Source organism: Rousettus aegyptiacus, unplaced genomic scaffold (assembly GCF_014176215.1).
Source record: "Rousettus aegyptiacus isolate mRouAeg1 unplaced genomic scaffold, mRouAeg1.p scaffold_m13_p_3, whole genome shotgun sequence".
Lineage (NCBI taxonomy): Eukaryota > Metazoa > Chordata > Mammalia > Chiroptera > Pteropodidae > Rousettus > Rousettus aegyptiacus.
The window spans coordinates 135,985,746-136,012,216 of NW_023416306.1; the positions used below are offsets into that span (position 1 = coordinate 135,985,746).

The window sequence follows — 26,471 nt, forward strand, 5'->3', positions numbered from 1 at the left end:
GAGCTGACTTTTGAAGTTATAGAAAATATGACCAAAGTTACCTGGATCCCCATCTTATTCACCCCACTCCTACCCAGTCTTCTAACTGAGCAGCTCTGTCATTGTTTATACGACATTCTGCATAAACTTTTATTCTTAAACAGTTCCACTGTTAAAATTTAAACAAACTACTGCCTTAAAGTACTTAGCAAAAGACAGAAAAAAGCATGTCTTTTCAGACCACACATCTTTTCATCATCTTCAAATGAATGACTATAAATCTTAGATATTGCTAGCAGAAAAAGATTTCATTCCAGTGTAAACCCCCATTTATCATTTTATGTCTAATTTTCATCGTCACCATAACTTATTACATTGGTATTACAATTCACATACTTTAAAAACCCACAAATCCTACATAAAAAATATTTTTGTTTTGCATATAAAATTATTGTTTATGGTTTTAAGCTGCTATTTGACTTTTGCAGTAGACAGAATTTCAATCCCAAAAAGGTACTTACAGAAGGTTTAAACAGCTTTTTGTCAGAAAGAAAGGCTTCTCGAAACACTTTTATGATCATATTTAGTTCCCGTAGATACTGTCTTTCTTCTGCAATTTCAGTTCTGACAAGATCATAGTAGTTTAATTCACCTGAAGAAGTAGGTTCATCTTCACAAAGAGAAACCAAACCTATGTCATCCTGATCAAACATGTCCATCAAAACCTGAGAAATAAATCAATAATGCATCAATTTATTTTCCTTACTTTTATAAAACCACCTCAAAAGTACTTGCAATTATTAAAATATAAGAGTTGTGTGTATTACAGGCAAATAAATATGAAAAAAAAATCGAAGTAAAAGAAATATAAAAAGTTGAAGGGGGAAAATATATATTTCTGAAAATAAGATAAACCTAATAGAATAACTGCTATTATATATGCGTGTGTGTGAGAGATACATACACATACATACACATACAAATAATAGCCAAAAAAGAGCATACTTTTGTGGAAAAACAATTTGAGCCAAAATCTTTCAGCCTTTTACTTATCATTCATTACAGATTATTATTCTTTTAAAAGTCAGATTCTTTATATACAAAAGATAAAAGAATTCAATGAAGTGCAATGTACATAAAACGCATACTACTACACCTGGCAAATAGTAGGCATTCAAAATTGTAGTTCCTTGTTCTATAGTAAGTATGCATTTGGGTAGAGTTCAAAGGAGAAAAAATGAAATGATACTATAGTAGAGGCACACTATGGATTAAAAGAGTGATACTTCTCTAATGTATGTTTACTATACTGACAACTGCTATTTAATTCATTTGTTAAAACCAAATGATGTTAAAATTGCTACAGCAAAAATTTCCCCTTGCAAAAATAGTAAAGACTGCTACTATGGACTTAAGTCACCCAACAGTCAAGAACTAGTTGTAAATCAAAAACAATAGGAAAAAGGTGACCACACATTTTAGAATTAAAAATATTAAAGAAAAATTGGGACTACTTAAAACTGACTGAACACTACTTTCTTAGAGTTCAGGGAAAAAAAAGGTGTAATCCCAAAAAGGAAGTTCCAAAATGTAAAACAAAGGCATGAGAGGAAATTCTGACAAAACACTATGAGATAATCACTCATTCATTCACTCATTCTGAAATTGTTCTGATCTACTGATCACCAGAACTGGTGCCAGATATTGGTAAAATATAGCAATGAACAAAATGAACAGGAACCCTGCCCTCATTGAATCTAACTCAAAAATTTTTAAATGTGATCCATTTTTTCATTCCACTTCATGCTTTCATTTACTAATGACCATCTTTTATAATAATACGCAAGTCTTGTAATGTGACCTCCCTGCCACCCGTCTTCCTGCTACTGGTCTTCCCAACCCCATTTCCAAAAATTTGTTCCACTTTTAAAATGGTACTAGATTTCCTTGCCTTTAGCACAAATTCCTAATTTTGCAGGGATAAAGGCCATTCACGATCTAACTCTAGTCCGCTTCCCTGGCCTTATCTCCTGTGATACTCTGAAATCCCTCTCCTCCTCACTGCCCACTGCATATAACTCACTTTCCTGCCATTAAACATCATCATCCCCAATTCTCAGTCACTGTAGATCTTTGAAGAGACCACTGGGGCTGCACAGGGAATTAGCTGATAAAATCTGATTTTAAACATATATGCAAAAGAATGAAAGGCATGACATAGAAGAGTTTTGTCTTATCCACCAGAGATATTTTTAAAGTAGTCTATACTTCCTTTCTCTAATTTCTTAACTCCCATTCACTCCTCAAGCCCACTACTCTATTCAAACTACTCACTAATGCCTTCCTAGTATCTTTGTTTTCTGTAGTTGTTGGCACAGCTGACCATTTTTTACTTCTTAAAACTCTCTTTTCTTGGCTTCTGATACCTCATTCTTTCAGTGGGGTCTCCTCAACCACCTACCTTCTCTACTACAACTGCAGGACTCCATTTTGGGTACTACTTAGATCACACAATACCAAAAGTCCTGAATTTAAATGCTACAAGGGTCAGGCAGATAATATTGCAATAATATTAAGCAGCAGTGGGGATTGTGGCAAACTGGAAAGTGTATGCACCTGAAGAAGAAGGGCACTGTTCAATGCCAGCTATTCTGTGTCAGGATTTTGATTCTGAGTATGGGATCTAGATTTTTATGTGAAATTTTAAGATCCATAAATATAGATGGTAAATAATTCAAAATTTTAAGAAACAAACCTGGAGACCCTATTCTAGCAAGCCACCAGTGTGAAACATCTGCTACGCTTTCTCCTAAGTGAGCTCATCTTAGACGATTTCCAATTACTATATAAATGATAATGACTCCTTGCTCTCAAGTGGTTCTGGGCATAGGCAATTTTACTAAAAGTCTGAGAGAAAAACAAAATAGGAAAACACATGTAATCATAATCTTTGAAGTCAAAATAGAAATAAAAAGAAATTTCTACTATGAAATTTAAGTGAAAATCATTTTTGAGACTATAGCATAGTACAGTGGCTCACAATCATATCTGCTCATCAGAATCACCTGGGATGCTTTCAAAAAACTTTGAAAATACTGAGGCTTGGTCAGAGGCCTAACCCAGCCTAAGTAAATCAGAACCTGTGGGTGGGGTAAGACACAGGCATCAGCAGTCTTTAAAAGCCTTCTGGTAATTCTGGTGTGAAGTCAAAGTAGAGAATCACTGACATGTGTCACATCCTGGGCAGGGGTCATTCTTCCTCAGGTCTGTCTACTTTAGGCATCTTCTTAGTGAAGTGTTCCTCATATCCCCTACACCAGAGCTGACTACTTTCTCCACTATACCTCTGATTTACTTAATAGTTTTAAATCACATTGTGCTACCATTATTTGTTTACAATATTTTTACTTCCAACTAAAATAAATTCCTCTAACACTGGGATTGCTGACTTATTCACTCTTCTATCTTCAATGCTCAAGACAGTGACAGGCCCATAACAGGTACTCAAAATGTTGATTTAAAAAGGAAGGGGGAAAAAAGGAAAAATATAAAGGGAAGAAAAGAAGAGAAAAAATAAAGACTCAATTTCTTCATCAGTAGCTTCTAGCCACAAAGGAAGATAAATGTAACAAAAAATTATCAAAAGGAAATAACTTTAGCATTGCAAAGACTTTCTCTCTACCTGTTTTCCACTATTCTATGAAAACAAATACATTTTTCAAAATTATTTCTTACATTTAAAACTAGCTAAATACTTTGGATATATTCTCTTTCTAAAAATATAAAATTCAGACTACTTTTCTTAAACTGGTTTGAGGCTTTGGATGTTTTTTCCTGTAGGTAAAGATTCTTGATGAAAAAAAAAAAAGATTTCCATCCTGTCATATGCTGGGGAAAAAAACCCTGGAAATACTATAGTCTGTAAAGCCAACATTTTTCTGTCTTCCAAATCTCAGAATTAAAAAAAAATTACTAATATAATCATGTGTAAAAAAGAGGGAGATAGACGTGACATACAGTCACTATTATTCAAGTTACGTTTAATACCTTTTAACACTTACCTTATCTGCACACATTGACACTTTAATGTCCTGCTGAGATATTTCATAATGTCGAATATTAAAAACATAATTACCAGCCAATTTCAAAATATCAGCTGAGATATACTCTAGTACAGCCACAATATATAAAGACACATGGTAGTCCACTTTGTACCCTAAAACTTCCTGTGGGGGAAAAAAAAATAGTTCTAAAAAATATAAGTACTAGTTAAACACTTAAAAATTTCATTTAACATTCTTACTTATGAAGAACTTTCAATAAACTGAATGTCTAAACTCAGGTACTACAGGCTATAAAATGAGATGTTAGTCCCAGTATCAACGGTTTTTTTAAAAAAGAGATATCTAATCTAAAAAAACTCTGCTGTTAGTATCAAATAAGAAGAAATAGTTAATTCTAATATAGAAACTTTGGGCCGGATCTCAATGAAAACCTCTTAAATTGATAAATTATCCAAAACCCATTTAAGAAGTATTAGCTATCTTCAAATACCTTGCTTTAACCAATATCCCCAAATTACAATGGTTTCTATTCAGAGGATGTGTGCATGGGGGAAGGGAGAACTTGAAATTGCTACCAAGGTGTATTGAAATCCATGCACATCAAGTATTTTCTATAGACTAAATAATATTCCTAGTCTACTTTCCAATATATATAAAAATACCTGTGATAAATACAGATCAATTTAAAAACAGTTCTGTACTCACGGCAGCTTTTGACATTATGTCTTTTCTTAAACAAGAAAAGGATGAAAATCAGTAAGGGACAGTAGTCATCAAAAGATGCCACAAAGATGCATTAGTATCATTAACTTTTACTATTACTTGAAAGGCAGTCTGATTTTATCAAAATACATTTAGTTTTATTTTATATTCATATTAAGAAATATACACATAAGTATATACACATGCAAGTACACATATACAGTGACATAGAACATACTACACAAATACCATACACAACAATATTATATAAAATATTGTTTATTATAAATAACTTCCCCATTTTTTTAAATTACCTTCAGTGAAGGATGGATTTTGTCCACAGGCAACAAGAGAGGATTTCTTCGTTTGCGTTTCTCTATAGCAGACTGTGCATCAGCAATAGCCCATTTATCAATTGGATGAGGAAAGGTTTTTTGAACTCGTTCCTGTTCAAATCATAGCAGTACTATTGTTAATAGAAGTGCTCATAAATAGAAAATTCATACGGAATTAAACTTTATCACCATCTTAACGCTAGTGAATAACAGTAACCTAATGTTTTGATTTCTGTAAAAGTAAAAACAAAAAAAGATTGACAAGACTGTCAAGATTTTTCTACATAATTCCCATGGGTAAAGAAAAAAGGTGAAATTTTAAACGGAAAGCTTTAAGTGTATGTATAATTAAAATGGAACTGAAAAAGGAAAAATAATTGGAAAAATTAAAGCTGGCATGAAATAACTCTATCAGTAATAGGGTTTAAATCGTTTATCCAGCAGAGGTGATTAACTCATTATTAACAATTATTTTGCAGTTACTTTCCCTTTTGCTAATCTTAGAGCTTCAAATATAGAAAAGTCTTTAAAAGAAAGATATCATGTATCCCTTAGAGGATCAAGTGGGTGGTAGAGCTCAGAATGGCCTAAGAAAATATATCTCTTGGCAAAAAAAAAAAAAAAAAAAATCCAAGCCTTTTAGGTTACTATTATTGTTCATCTTATCTTAAATTTAACCAGTGACAGGCATCAATAATGAGAAGTAATGATAATGGAATCAAACCCCAATTCAGCAGAATTTCCTATTTTTTTGAATTGTAATCTCAGCTTTTAGCATAGTTAGCTATTAAAAAATGTTTTTATTATATTTATTTAATGTCCAATTCTTACAGCAGAAAATAGAGAAACAACTGCTTTAATTTCAGAGTTCCTGAAAATCTTAATAGCTCAATTACTCCAAATTAAGATTTTTTTTCACACTGGAAGTTGTTGTATTATAGAAACAATCTTCAAAAGAAAGGTGATATAAACAGTATAGTGCAAAAATAATTTCTGAAAGCTATACTGACAGATATTTCTAGAAATCTAAAAATACTCCCACATAACCATGCCAAAACAAATATTTTAGCACTACATCATTCATGACTTTTTAAAAGTATATCACACACATATTGATTACCATACATAGTCAGTGAGTCAAAACTCTTAAGATTTATACTAGTCCTTTACTGAGGTAATATTTATCTGCAATAAAACGAACAGATCTAAAATGTACAATTAAATGAGTCTGGAAAAACACTCATGTGTAATTGTCACTCTAATAAAAATATAGAGCATTTCTATCATCTCAGTCTCCACCCATCATAGGTAGGCAGCCAGCCACCCACCATTCTGATTTCTATCACCATTAATTTTAGTATCATACAATATGTACCCTCTGGGTCTGGTTTTTTCCTGCTCTCTATAATATCTGTGCATTGTAGCAATGTTACTGCACATATCAATAATTCTTTTATTTTATTACTGAGTAGTATTTCATTTTATGACTCTACCATAATTTGTTTACCCATTTTATTGCTGATGAAAATTTGAGTTGTTTCAATTTTTGATTATTATGAATAAAACTGTTTGGATATTTATATATAAGCCTTTTTGTAAACATTTATTTTTATTTCTCTAGGGTTAAATACCTAGGAGTAAAATTGCTGGGTCACAGGCCAAATATATATTTAACTTTATAAGACACTGCCAAACAATTTTCCAAAGAGGTTATACAATTTTATACCCCCATAACTAATGTAAAGAGTTCTAGCTGCTCTACATCTCATCAACATGCCATGTTATCTGTCTTTAATTTTATCCCTTTGAGTGGGTATGAAATGGTATCTCACTGTGGTTTTAATTTCTATTTCTCTGATGACTTATGAGCTTAAGTACCTTTTCATGTATTTACTGACTGTTAACAGATCTTTTATCAAGTCTCTGTTCAAAGCTTTTGCCCATTTTTGTAAGCGGCGTGTCTTTTTATTACTAATTTGTAGTTTTTTTTTAAACATATTCTGGATATAAACCCTTTGTAGGGAAACATATTACACTTTCTCCTAGTTTCAGACTTACATCTTTTTTTTTCTCATTGATATTATTCTTTAATATTTACTGTATTTGAGTCCTCTGTAAAAAAAAAAAATTTGCTTAACCCCAGGTTATAAAGATATTCTCCTGTATTTTCTTCCAGAAACTTTATAGTTTCAGCTTTTATGTTTAAGACCACAATCCACCTTGAATTAATTTTTGTGAGATAGGTTTAAGGTTTTATGCTCCATATATTTCTCCAGTTCTAGCATTTTGTTGTTGTTGTTGAAAACTTTCCTTTCCCCATTGAATTGCCTTGATCTTTGTCGAAAATGAACTTACCGTATATTCCACATATGATTTCAATGGTTTTAGTTTCTATAACAATTTAGAATGATATATATTTAGATTCAAAAACTAACTTGCATAGTGTTTCAATGACTTTTTGAAATAATAAAATAGTTTTTACCTCCACATCTTGAACAGTCCTTGGTTGGGCCATGCATAATTTATTAAGCAGCTGAAAAATCAGCTCTTCAATATAATACAGAGATTCTTCATTAGCTGAGAGACTGGGATGTACTTGCTCCTGAACCTTTAAAAATAAAGTTTTCAGTCAACATACGGGCAGAATAGTATTTACTGAACAAAAATCAGAGAATCTTATATATAATAATATTCTTCTGAACAGTTACTCAAATACATACATAAAACACGGAAACTGAAAAAATAAAAAGCCCTCGTATTTGTTGGTCTCTGTAAACTTTTTTTTTTTTTTTTTTTTTTTTTTAACTCACAGAGCACATAGGTCCTTAAACTTTTCTGGATCCTATGAAAACCTATTGGCCTCTCTCCTCATCACCAAAAAAGCATATGCACATAAAAGTCTATATCATTTCAGAGGAATGACATATACCCATAAGTTAACTTATATATCTACTAAAAGCCTATGAAGATTGGGTCATGCATCCCAGCAATAGAGGTATCTCTGAATAACCAAACTACAAATTATAGAGCTGCTCTACGAAGTAGGTGCTAATCAGCTATCTTTTATACGCTCTTGATTATCACCATGTAGCTGTGGAGACTTTTTTTGTTGTTAAATTCTTTAAAGTTAGGACCTAGAAATATGTACCCCCCTCCAAAAAATAATCCAGTAAAACTGGATATGAGGAATGATACTGTAAATGATAGTACCTACCATACAACAGGTGCCATGTAAAAATTTGTTGAAAGAATGATCGAGAGAAGCATATACTATTACAACTTTTCATGCAATTGTATTAGAAGGATATAAGTGCCACTGACATAAAAAGTAATGGAAAATTTAAATAGTCTTATAGTTATTTTGAAAAACTGATTCAGTAATTAAAAACCCTCCCACAAAGAATATAGCATGAAGTTGACCACTTCGTCTAAATTCTCAATATTCAGCCTAAATTAACTATAGCCTCTTGTATTTTGTAAAGCCATAAGATCTTTAGCGATGTCCTTTCTTTCATTAACAATATTAGTTATTTGTAACTAATACTCTTTTTCTTGATAAGTCTCTCAGAGGTTTATCAATTTTATCAATCTCTTCAAGAACCAATTTTGGCTTTGTTGATCCTCACTATTTTATGTTTGTTGTATATTTCATTTATATTGGCTTCATCTTCATTTTTTCTTCTCCTTTTTATTTAGTTCTTTTTTCTAATTTCCTGAGATGTATACCTGGTCATTATTTCTCAATCTCTCTTCTTTTGTAATTCTCTAAGAACTACTTTTATAAACACCCACAGATTTTGATATGGAATATTTTTGCAGTAACCTATTTCAAATAGCTTCTAATTTCTACTGTGGTTTTTTCTTTGACTTTTAGAAGTTTATTTCTTAATTTCTAAACATGTAGGATTTTTAAAGTTATCATTTTTATTGATTTCTAGAATAATAACATTGTGATCAGAAAACAAACATTCTATGATTTCCTTTTTTTGAAATTTGTTAAGACTTGCTTTTATAGTTCATGATATGGGCCTAGATGGCTTCACTGACAAATTCATCAAACACATAAGGAAGAAATGCAACAATCTTAAGCAAACTTCTCCAGAAAACAGAAAAAGAACAAGACAGCTATCCCAATTTATTTTGAGGCTAGCCTTGATATAAAAACTCAAAAAGAAAGATGAAAATTAAAGGCCATTATAAATTACACAACATGACTAAGTTGGGTTTAACCCAGGAATGTAAAGTTGGTTTAATGATGGAAAATCAAGCAAACTAATTCACATGCTGACAGATTAAATGATAAAAATAATGTGATCATCTCAATAGATGTTTTTAAAAAGCATCTAAAATTTCAACATTCATTCATTATAAAATCTCTTAACTGACTTCCTTAATTTGATAAAGTATATGGACAAAAATGCTCCAATAAACATCATAGTTAATGGTGAAACACTGAAAACTTTCCTTCTGAGATCAGGAAAATGGCAAGGATAATTTTATTATTTCTATTCCACATTGAAGTCGAGGTCCTAGCTAGTGCAGTACAGCAAGAAAAAGAAATAAAATTATAAGAATTAAAAGGAAAAAACAAATTTGTATATGATTTGATTGCCCATTGTGATAATTAATTTTATGTGTCAACTTCTGGGCCACAGGGTGCCTAGATATATGGTTAAACATTATTTCTCAGTGTGTGAGGCTGTTTTTGGATGAGATTTGAATTGGTAGACGGTAAAGCAGATTGCTCTCCCCAATGTGGGTGGACTTCAATCCACTGAAGGTCTAAAGAGAATAAAAGGCTGACTAAGAAAGAATTCTTTTTCTCTGCCTGTATTTTTCTACTATCTTTGGACTAGAACTTGAACCAGAACTATAATCATAGCTCTTCTAGGTCTCCAGCTTACTGACTGCAGAAATCTTGGATTTCTCCACCTCTATGAGTATGAATGAGTGAGTGTGTGTGTGTGTTTTTGTTTCTCTGGAGACCCCAGACTGATATATCCATGAAGGAAAAAATCAAAATATTATACAGATAAACTTTTGAATTCATAAAAAAATTTTTTATTCTGTATACCAGCATCAAAGTTAGAAAATAAAATGTAAAAATATCATTTACAACAGAATAAAAAATATGTCATGTATCTTGAAGTAAATCTTATAAAGTATAAGACGCCTAGGGAGAAAACTACAGACTCTGAGAGAAATTAAGACCTAAGTAAATGAAATATAATAGCATTTTCATAAACTATCAGACTTAACATTTTAAGTATATTGATTCTCAAACGGATCCATGGAGTTAATAAAATCATACTCAAAACCAAACAGGTTGTTCTACTGAAAGTGACAAGATAATTTTAAAACCTATGTGGAAATGCAAAAGGCTAAGAAAATCAGTCACATACTCTTAAACAAGTATAAATATTTTTCCAATTGTTGTTGAAATTTATAAATTGGGATTTATAAATTGATTTATAAATTGGGATTATTATTGGGATTTAAAAAGCTACAATAATTAAGAATGTGATACTGGTATAATGACAGACAAACAGATGAATGGAAAAGAAGAGCTAATACAGAAATAAATCCACAGATTTTACCAAAAAAAGGTGGCACTGTGGAGGAGCATGGGGTGGGGGAACGGTAAGTGTTGTGAGCAGGCAGGGGAAGTGAATGAATAATGAACTGGATACTCATGGAGAAGAATGAAACTCAACTCCTACTCACACTTTAAACAAAAATCAATTCTAGTTGAATTTATTTTTTTCTCTAGTTGAATTTTACACCTATTAAATCGACCTAAAAAGTTTTGATCATATAAAACAGTATCTTCATGACTTCAGGATAAGAACGTATTTCTTAAATACAAAAATTACTCCCCATAAAGGAAAGGGCTGATAAACTTAACTACATTAAAATTTTAAACTTATGCTTATCAAAAGACAACTTTAAATTAAAGGCAAGTTACAGAGTTGGAGCTCTCTGTAACACATAAAACAAAAGGACTCATATTCAAAATTTTAAAGAACTCCTAAAAACATCAACCGGAAAAAAAATGATAAAAATCCCTATTTAAAAAATGGGCAAAAACACTAAACTAGCACATCACCAAATTAGAAAATTCAAGTGGCCAATAAACATAAAAAGGTGTTCTAGCTCTTTAGTAATCAGAGAAATTCAGAGAAGTTAAACCACAATGAAACTATTACCCACTCAACGGACAACAAAATTAGTAAGTCTGATAATACCAAGTACTAGAGATTATGTGGAACAGTGGGAACTCTCACACATTACTACTGGAATGCAAAATGGCTCAACTACTTTAGAAAACTTTGCCATTATTTACTAAAGTACATTCTATGCATATCCTAAGACCCAGCAATTCCATTACTGAACATATAGATATCTCCTTTAGAGCTATAAAGTCCAATGTAATAGACACTAATCAAATATGGCTATCGAGCACCTGGAATAAAATGTCTCTAAACTGAATGGGCTATAATAGTAAAATATGTGCCAGATGTCAAAGATCTAGTATAAAAAATTGTCAAATATCTCAATAATTTTTTAAATTGATTACATACTGATTTATTGGGTTAATAAAATATAGTATTAAAATCATTTTCATCTGTTTCTTCTTACTTTTTTAATGCGGCTATGAGAAAATTCTAAATTACAAATGAAAAATACTGCTCTAAAAAAAATAGGTACATACATTTACCAGAAGACACGTATAAGAAGGCTTATAAGTAACATTATTCATAATAATCCCAAACTAGAAAGAAACTCAAATATCTATAGGGTAGAAAAGATAAATCGTAGCATATTTGTACAATGGCATACCTCACACAAAAATAACTATAGTTCATAAAATGTGGACATATCTTCAAAATAATGTTGACAGAAAGAAGCCAGATAAAAAGAATAGATACAATGGGATTCCATTCACAAAGTTCAAGATGAGAAAAATTAAAATGTTGTGTTTAGGGACACATGCTTAGATGGTAAAACTATAAAGAAAAGCAAGGTAGTGATTACATAAAAGCGGTTACCTGCTGAAGAGTTCCATTGAAAAAAGTGCTGAGAAAATTGCTGACAATGTGCTGTTTCTAACCTAGATGATGGTTAAATTATATATTTATATTTTATGCATTTTCTGATTGTGTTACTTGTCACTATAGATAAGATTTTCAAAAGTCAGAGAATCATCTAGCAAAAAGAAAATTGAAGGGAGCTATTACTAACAAGTTAAGTCAAAAGGGCTCTCCTAGTCCCAGATCAATGAATGAAATTAAAATAGCAGAATATTGGATACAAAGAGAATGTCCTACACGTTTATGGTAAAGGGAGAAACTGGGTCATATACAAAGAATTAGACACTAGACTAGCTCCAGACTTCAACAGCAACACTAGAAGCTAGAAGGCAATGATTTTCCAACCTAGAATAAGATCCTAATAAAATACTGATCAAACGTCACAGTGAAGACACACTTATTAGACAAAACAAGGTCGGAAATTTTATCCCCCACATACCTTTTCTCATCAAGCTTCTACAGTCTATACCACACTAAAATAAGAGCATAAATGAAGAAAGAGAAAAATATGAGTTAAGAGAAATGAAGCAACAAGTACAGAAGAAAAGCCAAAGGAACACCCAGGAAAAAGTGAAATTATGAGAGCTGTATAACAGGCATCGAGGTCACCAGTTCAAATCGGAGCATTCAAAAGTTCTGGGAGAAAATGTCTCGAGATGAAATTGACAGAGTTTCTGATGGATCTATAATTCTTGAGAGGGTATTTAAACAACTGGTAGAAAGTAAGCTTGAGTTAATAAGTACACAGAATACTACACAAACAATATAATAAAACTTTCCTATAAATAAACATTTATATTGGAAGTTTAGCAGTAGAGTTATAAGGTTGTTCCTTATATCCTTCCATAAAAGCCAAGGGCCCTACTCTGTGAAAATGTTAATGAAAATTAGATCATATCTTAGTGGGATGGTTTTTTTCCCCTGTGATTATGATTTTAGTAAATAACCAGCCAAGCAACTTCAACACTGAGCATCAGTTTTTTATGCCAAACTTATTAAAGTAATTGCAAATATGAAATGTCATAAAAACAAATATACAATGTTAAAATTCCACCCATAAGTATTAAGGACTTCAAGATGACAATGAAAGACAACCAAACATACTTTGCATTTCAAAAGTATTTACTATCTCAGCACCCTAAGAGACAGTAAACATAAAATTACCACACCAGAACTCACCTATATTTTTCTTAAAGACTAATCAGAAAAAGTGCAATTAAAATAATTTTCAGTCTTTAACACTAGAATAACAAGTCAGACCTGTATTTTAGTTACATCATATTTTCAAATTGCCAGAGGGTATTTCCTTAGACATACACTGTAAAGAGAATAGTCATAATACTATACATCTAGGCATAGACGCATATAAAGAGCATTACATTTTAAATTAATTTTACCCCGATAAACACTAGATTTGACCAACTTCAGAATGTTATTTCCTAATTTTTTTCAGTTCTCCAAAGTCGTTATCAAAAAAGATTCCTACTAGTGTATTTGTTTAATCAACTAACATTTGAGTTTCTGATACAACGTAGAAATAAATCTCTTTGGCTACACAGTGTGACTGACATTTATTATGCCAAATTCTTCATTTCATTGCCAAAATTTCTGTAAGGATGCAAATATTAACACATGTTCTGTTTGTTATGAGTAAAAATTCAATTTAAAAAAAACAGGCTGATTCTAAAATTTGTAGAGAAATACAAAGAACTTAGATTAGTCAAAGCAATCTTAAGAACAAAAAAAAAAAGGAAAAAATAACAAATTCCATTCTGAAGATATATGGTAACCACTACAAAATATTGCTGACAGAAATTTTAAAAGACCTAATAAATGTAAAGATATATGTTATAGGCTGTAAGACTCAATACTGTTAAGATGTCGATTCCTCTCAAATGATCCAAATGCAACACAATCCCAGTCAAAATTCCAGTAGCTTTTGTAGAAACTGATATGTAGATTTTTAAATTCTTATGGAAAAACAAAGGTTCTAGACTAGGCAAAACTCTGAAAAAGAACAAAGTTGGACAGCTCAAATTACCTGATTTCAAGATCTTTTTTATAAAGTATGCTGTGGTACTGATGTAAAGATAGGTAGAAAGATCAATGGAACAGAACAGAGAATCTGGAAATAAAACCACAAATATACAGACAAATGATTTTTGATAAAGGTGCAGAGCCCTTTAACAAAGGAGAAAGAATAGCCTTTTTAGCAAATAGTGGCAGAACTAGATATCCATGTGCAAATAAATCAAACATAACATACATGATATTCTCACCATACATAAAAATTCAAATAGATCATAGATCTAAATGTAAAACTTGGAACTATAAAACTTCTAGAAGAAAAAAAAAAGGGGAAAAATTTTGTAACCCTGGGTTAGCAAAAGAAGTCTTAGCTATGACACTAAAAGCACAGTCTCCATAAAAGCAAATAAACTGGACTTCATAAAAACTTTAAACTTTTGCTCTCCAAAAAATAATATTAAGAAAATAAAAAGACAAGATATAGACTAGAAGGACATCCTTGTAGAGCATATATCTGATAAAGGATTTGTAGTGAGACATAAAAAACTCTCAAAATTCAACAATAAGATAACAAACAGCTCAACAAAAATAGGCAAAAGATCTTAACACTTCACCAAATATATGGATAGCAAATAAGAACAAGAAAGATGCTCAACATTATTAATCATCAGGGAAATGCAAATTAAAACCACAAGATACCAGTACACCCCTATTAGTATAGCTAAAATTAAATTATACGCCAAGTGTTGGCAGGAATAACTGGAATGTCTCATACATTGCTGGTGGGAATGTAAAGTCATACAACAGTAAGAATGGAAAATAGTTTGACAGTTACTTAAAGAGCTAAGCATATAGCTATTAACTGAACCAGCCACTCTGGTAATTATCCAAGAGAAATGGAAATATATGGCCATCCAAGACATGTACACAAATGTTTACAGTAGCTTTATTTGTAATAGCTGAGATCTGAAAATCAAATGTACATCAACAGGTGTATGGATAAACAAACAGTGGTGGATAACCACACAATGTAATACTACTAAACAATAAAAAGTAATGAACTGTTGATACATGGAACAACATGAATGAATTTCAAAATAATTATGCTGCGTGAAAGACAAAAATAGAGTATACAATGTATGATTCTATTACCATAAAACTCTAGAAAATGCAGTCTATAGTGATAGAAAACAGATCAGCGATGGCTTGGCGATAAAGAGTGGGGAAAAAAAGAAGGGAGAATTACAGAATCAAAACTTATAGGCCTGAAGGATATACTTATATCTTTATTGTGATGGTTTTGCTGATGCATGCATACATACATAAAAACTTATCAAACTGTATACTTTAAATATGTGCAGTTTATTGTATGCCAATTATACTCTCAATAAAGCTGTTAAAAATATAATATTCTAAGGTAGCATTTTTGTGATCAGTGTACATAATCAAGAATTGAAACCACAGTTGTATACTATACACTCATTAAGGTCAGGAACCATCTATGTTTTTGGTTTCTTCTTATTGTCCCACTCCTTTATTCCTGACACACAGGTAACCTAGTACTTACCATGCCTTGCATAAAGAAAGCACTCAATAAACACTTGCTAAATACATAGATTCATTGTAGCAAACAGATTTCTTGGCCCGGTTGAAATATGGAGACTGGGAAAAATGAAGAACTCCATAACATTTATTTTTATTTCAGTGCATATGCACCTGGAAACTTAGTTATCCCATATAACATTATAAATGAGGGGATTTCCACTCTACATTCCATTGTTCTCACTATCAACATTCAGTTCTCCAGAGAACATTCAGATGGGAAGGTGGTTGGGGAATAGGTGAAAGGGGAAGGGATTAAGATGTACAAATTGCCAGTTATAAAAACAGTCACAGGATATAAAGTACAACTTAGGGAATATAGTCAACAACATTGCAATAACTATGTATGGTGTCAGATGGGTACTAGACTTATCCATGTCATCACTTTGTAAGTTATATAGATGTCGTACACCTGAAACTAATATAATATTGTGTATCAACTGTAATTGAAAAATGAAAAGGGACTTCTGGTCAAAAAAAAAATTCACTTCTCAGAGTCAGTGCTCTTAAGTAGGTGCATGCTTTACAGGTTTTCAATGCAGATTTATTTCAAATGTAGGTTAAGTACAGGCCAGGAATCTCATTCTATTTAGCTTAATATTAGGTAAGGGCTTACCATAAAATAATCAAAACATGTTGAAAAGACTAGTAGCTGAAACTAAAATTTCTGTCATTAAAATTTGTCTTGATTGCAATGAAATGATATATGACCTGTAAGCACATTCCCATACAGGCAGGCCATTAGCCAAGAAAGTACAGGCTAGATCAATGGTTCTCTACTCGTTCCTGTGGCAGGGCATTTGGAAGTCATAGTGCTCTTAGCAGAACATGAAATATTAAGATACTTATATTTCATCACAGTAAGCAGGGATAATGTTAGTATAAATGACTATAAAATTTAGAACTATAGGCACATGTTTGTAAGAGAAAACAAAACGTACCTCTGTATCTCTTGTTCATGTTTTTACAATGTTCCACTAACTCACTAGCAGGTAAACTGCAGCAGGGACCACAAACTTAAGAAAAGTTTATGAGGAAAAAATAAAATTGAAAAAAAAAAATACTGAGGGTTTTTTTTCCCCCTGTGAACTGGGAAAAGATCACTAAACATGTTTTATTCAGTTAACATTTAAGACTCCTTCAGCCAAACACACACATCCTTCAGCATACTACCAAACTACCATATGTACTCTCTTACAGATTTGCCCAACAAGGTGCCTGCACTCAAGGAGTAATGCAGGTTCTCCTTTCCCATCTCTCCTTCACTACTGTCTTTCCACTTTACTGAAGAAAGGCAGATCTCCTATTTGTTACCCTGCAGTGCAGTAAAATTCATCCATTCATTTATTCATTCATTCCAGGATACTAAACAAAGAGACAACTGCAAATATTTTTTATTTAAGTATCTTGCTTCTTCCATCCCCTAGCCTACTGTCAAAAAATGCATCCTACAGAGGGGGGAAAAGCTCATAAGAAGAAAGAAAATGAAAGCATCTTTAAGATATACTAAAGGCAACATTACCTTATGTCATTCAGGTGAAAATATGAAAAGCAAGTTTTCATACCTTATCTTTCTATTTTATAGTTAGAATTCAGAAGTGAGATGACTAGCAAATGAATTAACATATTCATTTGAATTGAAAAATTAGGCCAGACTTTGTCGGAAAGAAGATAAACATGATAAGGCTGGTTGGCTTGACAATTAAAACAGACCTTACCAATTAATTAGGTCAATATCTTCCATAAAATGAATGACTGTGATAGGCAGAATTCTAAGGTGGCCCCCAAGATTCCCATCCTCTGGTATACATCTCTCCCCTTTGAGTGAAGGCAGCATCTGTGGATATAATGGGATATCACTCTTGTGATCAGTTTACCATAAAATGACAAAAGTGAATAAGGTCTCTAACTAGATGAATTTGAGTTCATCAAAAAGGAGATTATCTTGAGTGGGTGACCTCAATCAGGTGACTCTAAAAAGGGTCTAGAAGTGTGAGACAAGAAACTGCAGCAGATGCATTCTTGTTGGCCTTGAAGAAGCAAACTGGGGATTATGGGGAGGGTCATGTGGCAAGGAATGGAGGCGGCTTGTAGGAGCTCAGGGCCTCAGACATGCAACTAACTACAAGGAAGTGAATTCTGCCAATTACAACATAGGCTTGGAAGAGGACTCCAAGCCTCAGAGGAGACTGCAGCCTCAATGAAAACCTTGATTTCAGCCTTGTGAGAATCTATACAGAGAACCCAGCTGGGCCATGTCTGGACTTCAACTTACAGAAACTGGCTGATAGATTAATAAATTTTTTGAAAGATCACAATATGAATTTTGGTATATAATCTGAAGGAAGTTTTAAAAATGAGTTTGATTGCTTTACTTTTTCTTCTATTTATGTTAACAAGGGTTCTCAGGGCCTCCATTTACAGAAAGACCCTGTCTCAATCTAGCAATAATATTCACCTATGATGCATGAATCAATTTAAACATAATGCAAATAGATACATAGATGTCACTGATTAATGCATTTTCAATAAAGATTTATGATTATATTTTATGACATTTATGTTCTTTTGAGGAACTCTCCTACTAATAATTCAATCCAAAAGAAATGTTTTAAAGCTTTATGATCATTAGGGAAACTTTTAAATATTCAATAGACTTTTATTGTTGCAAAATACAAATACAAAGGACGGATCAATCAAAATTTTTAAACATAAAAATATTATATCAGAATTATGTAAGGGAAATGGAACAAAAAGTTCACAGAGAAACAAGAAAAATGTAAAATTTCCAACTGTTAAAAAAACAATCATATATACTTTAAAAGGATGATTGGCATCAAATTGTAATGGTATTTAGATTTCACTGAATACATTTAAAAGACTGATGGAACTGTTTTATTTTAAAACATTAGTATTTAGGACACATATAAAATTATATCCTCTGCAACTATTTCAACTTAATTAAAGTTGAAAATTTTTAATGTCAACATAAAAATCTGCGAATCTTTCAAAATTATTTTGGAAATACAAAGTTTGAAAAAAGTTAGAAAACTCATTTTAGGAGAAAGCATCAAGACTCAGTGTTGATTAGTTGTGAGTCTGGTATGAGAGGGAAGAGAAAGATGAAGGTTTCTAACTTGAGAACTGAGCATATGACTTACACTGGATATGTAGGTTTCTGTAAAATGATAATAAGCTTGGACTGGGTCATGTTGTGAACATCTACATAGGAATGTCCAGGGAGCAGGGGATGTAGCAGTTTTAGACAGGCTGCAAGATAAGCCCTCTTTTCTAGAAGATGATGCTTGCCCAAAAGACTTAAAGGAGGTAAAAGAGCCACTAATGTTTTATCTGCAGGAAGGTTGTTCTAGGCAGTAGAAATAGCAAGCACAAAATCCCTGAGACTAGAACATGTCTATGTGTTATAGGTATAAAGAAGCCAGTGTAGGGTAGTAGAGCAGAAAAAAAAAAAAAAAAGAGTAATAAATAAGGTCATCGAGGTAAGAGGATGAGGGAGGCAGCATCAGACTGTAGAGAACCTAGCAGGCCACTGAGAGGACTTTAACTTTTCTTCTGAGAAGCAGGGAGAGAGTTTTGAACAAAGGAATTACATAATCTCACTTATCTCTATTGTGTTAAGACTGAATGGGACAAGGGTGGAAGAAGGGAGACCAGTTAAGACACTATCTGAGTACTTTAGGAGATGAGTGATGACTTGCTCCTAGGTAGTAGAAGTGGAAGAGTAAGAAATAGTGACTGAATATAGCTATATGTGACATAAAGCTAAAAGGATTTTTTGACAGATTTGATACAGGTTATGAAAGACAGGATTCAAGAATAAATCAAGATTTTTGTTTTGAGCAACTAGAATGATGGAGTAGCCATTTAGTGATATGGGAAATACTACAAAAGGAGCAAGTTAGGGGGGCGGGGGAGAAGTAGTTCAGTATTGGTTGAGATGCCTATCCTACATCTACATAGACATATCAAGAAAGAAGTTGAATACCCAAGCTCAGAAGAGATCTGAGCCAGACATATAAACTGGAAATCATCGGATACAAGTGATATGAAAGGCAATAATGCTGGGTGGGTTCTCCAAGAAATAGACTATCATTAGAAATAGAAGTCCAAAAACTAAGCTCTTGGAAGGTGAGGATGATGTAGTCAGGGGAGATAAGGAGGAATCAACAAGGAGAAGACCTAGAAGGAATAGCCAGAGAGAGAGAAAACCAGCAGTCTGGTGTCCTGGAAACCAATTAAAAAGAATTACAAAGGCCTATATAAGAAGTAGTATTTAGCTTCCAGTGATTTAATAAGAAAATTGGGTACTAAAAAGTTTACTTGGAAGACAATACAGTCTCACATCTAGATCTTGATGTTGTTTTGTGTTGCTTCATCTACACACATTAATATGTAAAGTGTAAAACACTTTCTACATTTCAAAAGCTTTCTACTTAACCATCATGTTCTTATGTAAAAAAAGAAAATAATTTTAGCTTGTTAATTTTTAACATGACTATATCAGATAATGCTAAATCCATTAGTTCCATTAAAATTCCTTCCTGATTCAAATATGCAGGCTAACAGAAGATATAATCAAACTACTGTTCCTTTGAAAGAGAGGCCATGGTTAATATAAAAGACATATACTTGATTTATATCAAGTGGTAACACAGGTAATGCTTTGCATACTCAGCATAATATACTCTAATGGGATAGTACTGCTCCAAAGATACCATACAAAAATTAAACTGAAAATAGAAGATAACTTACTAAATCATGGCTGACAGAAAGCTAAATGCAGCAAGTTAAAATGCATTTCTAATGCTCATCCAGTTCTAGCTGAACCCCTTGGGTCAGTTTGGCTCATTATTAGTTTGGAATAATTCCAAATGACTCCCTGGAGTTCTACTGTTACAGTCAGTGGCTTTAGGAAATTCAAAAGAGGCCTCATATCACAAAACCATAAGATCTCCTGTTAGCTTCCAGCTTTCGGTTGATCTTTTCAAAAAGCAATTTTGAACAATTTAATCTAATTACTTTGTTACATAAATAATCTTATAGGATATCCTTAACCTGGGCTACCCGGAGTCTCCCAACTTGCCTCATCTCCTCCTTTTGACTTAGTCTTCCTTCTTTAAAACAAGTCATGTTCCCACCTTTTTCTTCGCCAGAAATCCTTTCTCCCCCTTCTTTTGTTTTGTTAATTGCTATTGATCTTTCAGATAATTATTTACTTTATTTTCTGTCTCTCCCTGGCCTCTCTGCCACAGCCATTTAGAATGGAAGCTTTATGAGAGAAGGGGCCTTACTACGACCTCAGTATCAAGAACAGTGCCTGGTAGATAGGAGGCACTCAAATACAGCACAATGTTATTTCCTTGACTTTCTCATGTCAGTGACATCAATTTTATTTCCTCAAAGCACACTATACTTTTCTTCTAGGCCCCAGGAAAGATGTAGCACAATCTTCTAAAACAGTTCCAAAGAGACATGGATACAAAGGCAAAAACAATCTTTCAGGTTTCACAAAAGCATTTCTGAACACTCCCCTCCCCCCTTTTTCCTTGCCTACTATTAATTAACTCGGACATTCTCTCACACCTCTTGAATTTTAGACAGATATCTAATAGCAAACTGTAATGACTGGGGTGCAGAGTCGATATTTAACCTGAATCAAATTAGACTCAGGAACAAAGTAATTCAACCAATTCTTTCTACCTCTCAATGACATTTGTAACTACAGACAGTAAAACAGATATTTTCTTTTCCACAGCTAGCCTGATGAGGAACACCATAAAGACAGACATCTACAAGGGAAATATTGAGGGCTGAAAAAACTTGATAAAATGATATTAAGGCATGTTTCCCATATGAAGAATGTTTACACTGACTTTTCTCAGCATACAAATAGCATATGTACAAAGTACCAAAGGCATTTCAAAGACACAGGTAATACAATGCATTTACAAATATATCTCATGTTCTCCCCCCAACCCCCAAAATAAGATAGCTTCTATGTTTCTGGGGAGCAGTGCTGAAGGCATTTATGTTTCTGGCTCATACAGTAAGATATATCCTTTAGCAGTAATGTTAACAATGCATGTATTATCCATTAGTGTCATTTTGCATTGCTTTACCCTTTGTAGTTCTATATGTATTTAAATACCCAAGGTGAAGTTCTGTTTTAAAAGTTAAAAAACAAAATAAAACAAAAAGTTAAGGAACATTTCTACTTCCAAAATTATCTTTCCATAAATCTTTTTCAATGTTCATGTTTCCATGTAGTGAAATGAATATTTAATGTTGGTTCGAAAAATCCCTTGCCAAAAACAATTAAAAATCCCTTGTATTTTTAAAGTCAACAATGATGACTTGGCCAAATATATATGTATTTTGGTTTTCATAAAAATTAGCCAAAACCTGAAAACAAGCAAAAGAGATTACTATATGTTACTACACATAGTAACATATATTACTATATGTTACCATATGTCAGTGCATATATCAGCTTGAACCTTTGATTGCTCTCTACTGGCTGGGTTATTTTACAAATCTATAAGATTAGAGATTTTGTCTGGTACAGACGCAAATTCTAATCAGTGGAAAAGATAACTCCAAACTTACCACTTATGTTCCTGTAGGATATTCACTAATTTTGTATCTAATCCAACAATTTTGCCTTAATATTCCTTTATTAAAGTGCCCATAAATACCTACCTCCTCAAATTTTTGTATGAAGTGGTTTTAACATCTTATGAGTTCCCTCATTAAGCTGAATCAAAATCACTGACATGTGTTCATTTATATTTGGTGAGTGTGAATTTTACCTTTCTGAAAATTATATTTTAACAGTTTTGGAGGTTCCACCATGATACTACACTGCTTCTTTCACATATACACATATAAATATTCCTTACAGAACTCTGAGCTCATAATTGCTCTCACATAAATAAACCAAAACTTCAGTTAATAATTTCAATCTAGATGGTAAACACCTTTAGAGCAGGGCCTTTATTTTCTTTCATCTATATATACCTGGGATCCACCATGGTGCCAAGTATCTAAAATGTGTTCGACAAATGTTAAATGAAGCTAGAGTATACCACATGTTCAATAGCAACACCAACTGGAGGAAATAAATCCTATTAGTCTACTGCTGCTTCTACTACTAATGGTAGTAGTCTTCATAACTACTTGGCCGCCTGGAGGAAGAAAGCCAAGTTCTAGAACCTTTGAATGTAAAAACAGAGCCTCCCCAGAAATGACAGGAATTCTCAATGTGTAAAGACCAGGGTGGCAGGTACATACCAGAATTTACCCTGCAAAGAAAGAGTGACCTTGAGCTCCTTAATAGCTAAAACTCTTAGCAGGTACTATAAACCTACATGTAACACTACAAATACCACAAAACTGGACATAATCCAAATTACTAACATCTAACATTTTCCAAAAATATAAAAAATGGGTCTTCTGTGGGAATATACTTCAATTATATAATAGTAAACTAATAAGTAAAATAGAAATTGTTTTTCGAATTCACCTTGAAAGACCAAGTTTTCTTAAAGGTATTCATTCAATCAAATGATAAACAAGAACTATGGAATAAGACCATGCAGATCTAAAGCACCTGAGTTCCAGGAAAACAAGCACAACGTATAAATGCAAAATTAGTCTAATGCAATGGACTAGGATTGCATGCCAGTCCTGGCGTTGTTTTCAACCTAACCTGAAGAAATAAATCTCTATCTGTGCATGACCAATTACTGAGATCGAAGCTACCTACTGAATAAGTTATGCAACACATACTCAATACAATTTGCTACCAGAAAATACTAATAGGCAGATACCCCCGTCACATTGCCAACAATACAGGCCTACCTGATAACTGTACTTACACTTCTGAGTGGTTGAATGGTCAATTACTACCTAAGCATTTCACCCTTTCCTTTTAACTCAGGCCAGAGTTCATTACCACCACCACTCAGCGCACTTTTCATTTCTTTCCCTCTCCTTATAACAGAATCAGGCTGCCCAAGCAAGGAACATCAATTTAGTGCTTTAACACCTAGTATACTAGTGAAATAATAACTGTCCAGATGCCCATCATCACTTCTTCCAAGTTCTTTAAAAAGACATGACTTGGCCCAAGGAGGCAAGAATTATGAAAATAATGGAATATCTGAAATTGAGCACATAAGGAAATGTTTTTACCTTTTAAATATACTATTTCATAGAAATTTAATGTATAAAGATTTAGTTTCCAAGTGCATGCAGTCTTTTAAATTATTTTTTTCTTTATTATAAAATTATTGGTTATTTTGCACAAAAGGCAGAGGGACTAAATTTGCATCAATGACAAGGAAAGCCCATATTCAGCAAGTATATCTTATCCTGCACTCACTTAAGATCTTTAAATGTCCTGACCTTACAAAAGTGACAGTATAATTATTAACTAAATTCACACACGAAGACTGACACCATCTACAAGGATAAATGTACCGAGATGAACTCAAATTTAAAAGATCGATTTTTATGAGCTACACCTTTTTTTTTTTTTTTTGGTCCCAAATTGCACTCAGTGAAGAAACAGACCAAATTTTATAGGGGAACTCTATTGCAAACAGGTAGGACACCTTTTGCAGGAAGTGAGGAGGCTCTTAAAAGTTATCTCAAAAATTGTAAATGGAACAGTATATGGCTCACTGACGTTTCACACACGTGAAACACATTCACGTTATGAAAAAGTACTACCTCTTAAGTAAGTGGGCACCCTTCACAAGCAAATTGCCTAGGGGAACACCCCCAAAGAACTTAATTAAAAGTAATTACCCGGCCTGGAAATGTGTTTTTGTTTTAGAAACTGTCTAAATACCAGCGGGACTTTCTCTTGCCGGAATCCAGCCTGAGGACAACAAATTGGTCAACGGCGGAAGTTGCCTGACGAAATGACTGCAACATGAAATCCAGTTTTATGATCATAACAAAACCCTCCTTCCGGGGCCAGGCAAAACAAATAAACAAGCAAAAACTTGAGAAAACGTCCTTTGGATGCAACAGGCAATTATGAGCCCCCCGTCGCCAGCCAAAGAGAAATAACTCGGCCCGCGGGACCTGAGCCCTGGAAGGACGTGCAGTTCCCTGTCAGAAGCTCGGAGGGGCCGCGGGCCGGGCGCCCCTCCCTCCAGCCGCCCGGGCCGCCCCTGCACCTCCCTCGTCCCCAGCGGCCGCCCGGGCACCCGCACTGACCTTCCGCAGGGCCGAGACTAACAGTCCCCGCCATTTCGGACTGTTCTCTTCGCTGAAGAACTCGTACGGCTGCGGCGCCTGCTGCATGGCCCCGGCGGCAGCGCCTCCGCATCGGGGGCTGCCCGCGGGCCGAGCTGGGCCGCGCGGGTGGCCTGACAGGCAGGGCGCGGGCCGCCTCGCCTCGCCGGCCGCCGCCGCCTCCCGCCTGGGCCGCAGCTACGGCCGAGGCGGCTCGGAGGCGGCGCCGGCGGGCGGGCGGGGGCTCCGAGGGCGGCTTCCTCGGCCCGTGTGGCCTTGCCTGGCGCAGCGTCCGCAGAGGAAGCGCGGCGGCCCCGGAGCCGGGGAGACACCCCCTCCCCGGCAGCTACCGGGACGGCGGCCTCCTTTCCCCGCGGCGGTGCCCGCTTCTCGGCGGTTCCTCCTCCTTTGTTTGGGTCCGCTGCCCGGCGGGGTCCGCTGGCTTCGCCCCCGCCCCGACTCCCGCTACGGCCGCGGCGGGCGGAGAGCGGCGGCGGCGGCTCCTCTCATCGTCTCATCTCCGCCCTCCCAACCCGCAACGCCGCCCTGCTCAGCCTGCCCGAGTCACCTCCAGAGGGCCCTTGGGACCGACCGGGGGAGCGCGTCGGGCGAGCGAGCCACGCTCTAGCGCGCACAGGGATAGCGACCGCCGCCGCCCCTTCTGCAACCGCGCACAGCGCCGCAGGGTCGCCGCCGAGCTCTGGGTCCCAACCTTCGCCGCTCGGCCCGCCCCCTCGGCCTGGAGCTCATTATCCCAGGTCGCGGGAGAAGCCCAGCGCGGAGCATGCGCGCCGCGGAGCGTGCGGAGCGCCGGCCTGGCGCGGGGGCGCGGAAACGTGGGGGCCCGGCTGCAGGACTCTGCCTCTCCCCGGGACTTGCTGGGAGCCTGTTCCAGACTGACTCCCCAACTTCCTGCATTTTACACAGACCCTCCCTCCTCTCGACCTTCTCAAGACAATTCTGACTCCTCGAGCGCCTCGAGCCCCAGGACTTCAGTGGTGGGAAGCAGGATGGAGATGCGAAGAGAAAGGGGCATTAGGGCTGGGCACGATATTTAACGTTTTTGTGTTCTACGTGGCTATTCTGTATATAAGAGATAGTAACTATTTCATAGAGTGGTTTGGGAACTGAAGGAGGTGAGACGTGGAAAGCCCTTTAGCACACCTTGGGGTCAGAGAAAGCAAATGACAATTACGTTAATGAAGCTTGAACTTAAAGAGCCTTCACTTGCACGGTCCCCTGTGTGTTCACAAAATCGTATCGTTTTCCAAAGATATTTTTGAATTGTTTTCTTAATGGTGTCTTCCAAATTGTGGAGGCGCGAGGTCCCACAAAACCTCAATCTGCCGTTGTGGCCCAGCCATATTCAACAGCAATCCCAAAAAGATTCGTAGACCATAAGC

At 34.9% G+C, this 26,471-nt stretch overlaps 1 protein-coding gene across 1 annotated transcript in view; it reads right to left on the reverse strand.

Moving 5' to 3' along the window:
- Positions 1–25,713, reverse strand: part of SOS2 (SOS Ras/Rho guanine nucleotide exchange factor 2) — an 82,052-nt gene extending 56,339 nt beyond the window's left edge. The window contains exons 1-5 of the mRNA XM_016145768.2: positions 25,051–25,713; positions 7,563–7,688; positions 5,060–5,191; positions 4,041–4,205; positions 501–704 (exon numbers count right to left, since the gene is read on the reverse strand). Coding sequence (XP_016001254.1) covers positions 501–704; positions 4,041–4,205; positions 5,060–5,191; positions 7,563–7,688; positions 25,051–25,137 — 714 coding nt within the window. The 5' untranslated portion in view covers positions 25,138–25,713. The remainder of the gene's footprint in view (positions 1–500; positions 705–4,040; positions 4,206–5,059; positions 5,192–7,562; positions 7,689–25,050) is intronic.
- Positions 25,714–26,471: the final 758 nt, after the last annotated feature.